We start from the raw sequence: 5,415 nt of genomic DNA, 5'->3' as shown, positions 1-5,415 counted from the left end.
CAAAAACTTAAATATTTGGACACACCACAAATAAATCTTGGGTCTAAAGTGGACCAAAATCACAGGGGACTCGAGGAATCTTCTCTCTCACCTTGTTACCGGGATCCAAATCCAACTACGTGAGTTTTGGATTCATTTAGGCTTTATTAAGAATGAAGTGCTGCCATAGTGATTATGTACGTGCCCTTTCACGCCATCAAGGCGTGTTGTGAGGCTTTATCTGAATTGTGGCATTGGATTGAAGTGGTTAGATATTATTAGATGGGTATATTATTTAATATTAAAAGAAAAAAAATCTTCAAATCCTTGATATGCCCACAGTTCCATCGAAGCCCTTGCTCATTGGCGCCCACCTGTAATGGTGTTCGTGCCCCAATTGATGTTGATGTGGCTTGGATGGTTCCCTGTTAAAACCCTATAACATATGGTCTAAGGGATGTTTAGTATTCGAATCGGACTCGAAAAACTTAAAACTTGATTGAATTCCAGACTGGAATCTAGTTCATGAATATTTAAACTTGATTTGAATTCAGTAACTGAATGCAAACTTTTTATTTTTGATTCAGAATTCGAATTTAAATTATGAATTTTAAATTTAGAGTAAATTACGATTTTAGCCCCTGTGGTTATACCACTTTTACTATATTAGCCCAAAATAGGTTTTTTAACATCTGTGAACCAATGGTCTTTATAACTAACTATTTTGGCCCCTGAGTTTAACTCCAGCCCTTACCCTAGTTAATTATTTGTCACATGCAAATCACATGATGGGTATTTTTTGTAATTTCTCCTCCCCTTTAAATCTAATTTCTATCATCTGCACATCATCATCTTCTAACCCAGATCTTCAAGAGCATGACCACCTTCAACCATCATCATCATCCCCTAACCAAAACCCACATATCAGTTTCAGATCTTCATGAACAAGAACAAATAAAAAACAAAACCCAAATTCAAGAACATCTTTTTCTTCACAAATTAACTTTCCAAAACTTCAAAAAATTAATACGAATTCTAGATCTGCAAAATTCCAATATACAATTAACAAAATTAATATCCTCTTCAGGAACAACAAATTAATATCCTCTTCACAAACAAACTCACTGGGGAGTTCCCTAACCTGAGTCAACTCAGTAACCTTAACTTCCTCGACGTCAGCAACAACCTCATCTCCGGCAACCTTCCGGCGACGGTGACATTCCCAGTCAACTTAGTCAAACTAACAATGACAAACAACTCTCTTCAATGGAATATTCCGGCGAGTTTAGTTAACAATTCCATTTATCTTCAAGTACTAGACCTGAGTTACAACAACCATCACCGCCACTTCAGACTCAAACCACACAGCGACTACCACAGTCCCGTAGCACCGCCGCGCAGCGCCGTGGGTTCAGGCAGACCCTAGATGTGCTGCTTCCTTTTACTTTCGTGACAACCACCCAAATCCACCTTGGATTGCCACTAATTGATACTGAATTGGAGATACAAAGGGGAAAGAAGAATAGTGGGGCCACCGCTGTGCACCACCGTGCTCCGCCACCTGCCATTGAGTGCTAGAAATCTACTGGTTTCATCTCTCTCGATCTCTCTGGTAACTACACACGCAAGTGTGTGTTATGTGTGGTGAAAATGGAGATAAGGTGTGTGTGTGTGTGTTGTAGAAAAAAATAAGGAAGTTGGGGCTAGGGTTTTGAGAAAGTGAAGAAGGGAAGGATAAAGAGATGCAGATGATGATGTGTTTTTAAAGATCTGGGTTAGAAGATGATGATATGCAAATGATAGAAATTAGATTTAAAGGGGAGGAGAAATTACAAAAATACCCATCATGTGACTTGCATGTGACAAATAATTAACCAGGGTAAGGGATGGAGTTAAACTCAGGGGTTAAAATAGTTAGTAATAGACACCATGGGGGCACAGATGTTAAAAAAAATCCTATTTTAGACTAATATAGTAAAAGTGATATAACCACAGGGGTCAAAATCGTAATTTACTCTTAATTTTATTATATCAATACACGCACACATAATCATATATACACTCACACATAACTACAAAAAGACTTTTTAGACTTCTATGACATTTGGCCCAAACATTAGACCATACGGTGTGGGGGGCTTGAAAATTGGGCGTTATGCGACACGTGGACGACACGTAAGCACGCGTCAGAAATGGGGCGTGGTGCAAAAATGGGAGGTGTGAGACGGGGCGTGAAAGAGCGGCGTTATTCGACACGTGGTACACACTTTTATACTTAAAAATTATAAAATCTATTAAATTTAATTAAAATAACATTAATATTAATTGCATCCAATCACACGTTGCCACGTCGTCTCCCATTATACCCTCCACGCCGGTGGAAATCTTGCCGCGCCTTCAATAACGCCGGCCTCCACGCCGTAGCCAGGATGGTGTGCCTGGCGTGGAATGGCTTCCACAATGTGTGGTCTCATAATATACAACTCAGTGATCATACCAACATAAAATGGCTTGATCTAAATATACCCTCCTTACTAATTGTACCCTTATAAGAGAAAAAATGTGGATCCTATGCGGAACCCATCCTTAAGTGTGTGAGAGGAGAGAGTACAACTAGTAAGTATAAGAATACATTTAAGTAATCTAATCTAAATACAACTTCAAAATTTCAAATAATTCGTTTGGATTAATTTTTGTGTATTAAAATTCGATTCTTTAAACATCCCTACTTCCATTGGATTTATTCTCCGTCGTTCTTTAGAGTTTTGAAAGTCCACTTGTTAAATTATTGGTCGGCGATTTAAGTTTTCACACTCTACCTATTTCTTTAGTTAGAAATATTGTTCCAACTTTGTTGTACTCCAACATCATGGTCCAATCAAGGTTGATGATGACATATATTGAATTCATACATCTAAACATCTAATCATCGAAAGTAACTTTTTGGGTTCGTGTAGCTCCCTCTTTTAGTCTCTTTTTAATCCATTTTGGCCTTGATCATATATAATGGTGAGAGATGCAAAATTAAATTCGTTTTTACACGTATCACCATTGTGAACTCGTGTGCATATTCAGTGTTTTCATGGATAAACATATCACGCATGCACCATTCGTCATGTAGTTAACAACAATCTTTCTACATGTGTATGCTTTTAGGTCATCAAGCGATTCAAGTCAGAGGTTTGGACCGCAAAACATTGACTTCTTGTGAGTTGTAACCATCTAAAGACTTGCTATTAAGGTACCACCATGTTCGGCTCATGATGTATATCATTTTAGACCAAAGTCACAATTTTCAAACATACAACCTGAGCCGAACATTTAAGTGGTACCTTCATTTAAACTTCTTTCTTGATTAATGATTATAACACAAAATAGTATCTTTACTCATATTCAATTATAGATATACAAAAAGAATCCCTATAGGCCAAAATTTAAACAAAATATACAACAAATAATGAATCAAACTACAATAAACATAACACAACCCCTAATTCATCATCATCTCAATTGTTGTCTAGAGTGTCTATAAAGATCATAAGGCGCCCAAAGCTCATCAACCGGACACAGATCACCCGCATCAAGCCTCGCCCACGGCTTCCCCTTCCCGCTCCAATGCAACAAACTAACCGGGCCCGGATGCAACGACCTACAACTATGAACCCTATTATTCCCACCGAGCCCATGCTGGTTCCACCGGTGATCAATCTCCGCCACATCACCACCAAACACCAACAAAAACGGCGGTAGCGACCCCAATTCGTATATCCTTTCAGTCTTCTGAACCTCCATCCATTTCTCAATTCTAGTTCTGTAACCCTCTCTCCTCCACCTCACCAAATCCATCACCATCACGCCCGTGTTAAAATAACACGGCCTCTTCCCTTCAAACACACCCGACAAATCCGGATCATACCAAAACCTATCCGTAAAATAACCCGTAAAATTCACATGACAATAAACCGGAGCCCCGATGACCGGTGACCCGGTCAACGAAGTCAACGACACCGACCAAAGCTTTATTACATCATCAACAACTATAACATCCGAATCCAAATAAATCACCCGGGTCACACTCGGGTCAAGTATATCACCCAAATAATTTCGCGCGTAATTCAACGGGTCTTCAAGTGCTTCACGAACCGACCCGGATATCAATCCCTTCACGACCCGATCATCGAACCGGTAAACCGTGAAACCCAGAAACGGAAATACGGATCTAACAATTCGGGTCAAGTCTTCGGGTTTAGGCGATTTCGATTCGGATGCGATGAAATGGAAGTAGATATTTTCAGGACATGAAGTGTGTTTGAGAATTGAGTGAACTGCAGCTACGGATCCTCTCAAGTAGTTGAAATCAAGCGTCATGGATACGTGGATCATGACCCGACCCGAACATTGATACCCGTTTCGGTACTCCGGTGCTTCGATGTAATCGGTGATCGGTGATTCGGGAACTGTACGGATTGCACTTGTGTAGAGGAGACACTGTAGAGAAATTATTAGAACAAAAGCTGGAACAGATTGATACCGAAGCATATCATAAAAGTTTAAAAGGTTTTGTTATTTGAGGATGATGAACTATGAAGAGGGTCTGTGTGTATGTAACATATGATGTATGTATATTGAAAAGTGGGAACGTGGTTGGTTTGGGACGTGGAGGGGTGAAATGGGAAATGTTGGATAGTTGAAGGGTTGGTTTGAAAATTGGGAATTTTAAAGTTGGTGAAGATTCGAGTATGTCTTTTTTAACGGACAACGAATCCTTCAAATAGGTTATTGGCGGAATTCACCACATCGGGATACACTCGTCTCTGAACCGGGGAAAACCCTCACCTAGGGCCGAAGCCCGTGAACACTCGCCCGAAGACACGACAGTGCGGTGAGGTAAAACCCGCTCAGTTCAAGAATCGAACTAGCGATCTCCGCCTACTCGCTTAGTCTTCCATCATCACCAAATGACACATAAAATAATAGAGAGAGCAAGAATCAAACTTGAATCCCTTAGAATACCAAATCTCTCTCAAACCACTTCACCACCATCAAATTGGCTCATGTTAGGTTGATTGTATAATTGGTGGCTCATGTTACCACGTGCCTTGTTGTGGATGTGTTTATGTTATTCAAGGAACAAAATAATGTGTAGATGACATAATGATTGGTACATGATGAATGATTGGTGTTTAATAGTAAATAAATTATGGTATTGGTTGTGCAATTTGCTTTACTAAGTGTTTTAAAATGAAAATAAAGTGATGGGTAAAATAATTTTTACACTATGAATTGAGAGGACTTGTGGATGATTCTTAATATTTTTTAGCAATTTCTTAGGTTTATTTTTTATTTTAAAAAGAAATATACATATAAAAACTTGCTAAAATTGTTTAGTAATTCAAAGAAAGAAAAAGATTATTTAAGGTTATGTTTACAAGTTTA

General features: G+C 38.9%; 1 protein-coding gene across 1 annotated transcript; it reads right to left on the bottom strand.

Annotated features, from left to right (window-relative positions):
• Positions 1–3,344: 3,344 nt before the first annotated feature.
• On the bottom strand, positions 3,345–5,017 carry LOC110917725 (probable galacturonosyltransferase-like 9). Its single transcript, XM_022162183.2, has one exon. The coding sequence runs from the start codon at positions 4,516–4,518 to the stop codon at positions 3,481–3,483; it is 1,038 nt and encodes a 345-aa protein (XP_022017875.1). The 5' UTR covers positions 4,519–5,017; the 3' UTR covers positions 3,345–3,480.
• Positions 5,018–5,415: the final 398 nt, after the last annotated feature.

The sequence above is a fragment of the Helianthus annuus genome, chromosome 15 (genome assembly GCF_002127325.2).
Source record: "Helianthus annuus cultivar XRQ/B chromosome 15, HanXRQr2.0-SUNRISE, whole genome shotgun sequence".
NCBI lineage: Eukaryota > Viridiplantae > Streptophyta > Magnoliopsida > Asterales > Asteraceae > Helianthus > Helianthus annuus.
This window is presented reverse-complemented; position numbering and strand designations above follow the sequence as displayed.

Coding starts and splice junctions, on each gene's coding strand:
- LOC110917725 (XM_022162183.2), bottom strand. CDS start 4,518: ATGCTTCGGTATCAATCTGTTCCAGCTTTTGTTCTAATAATTTCTCTA.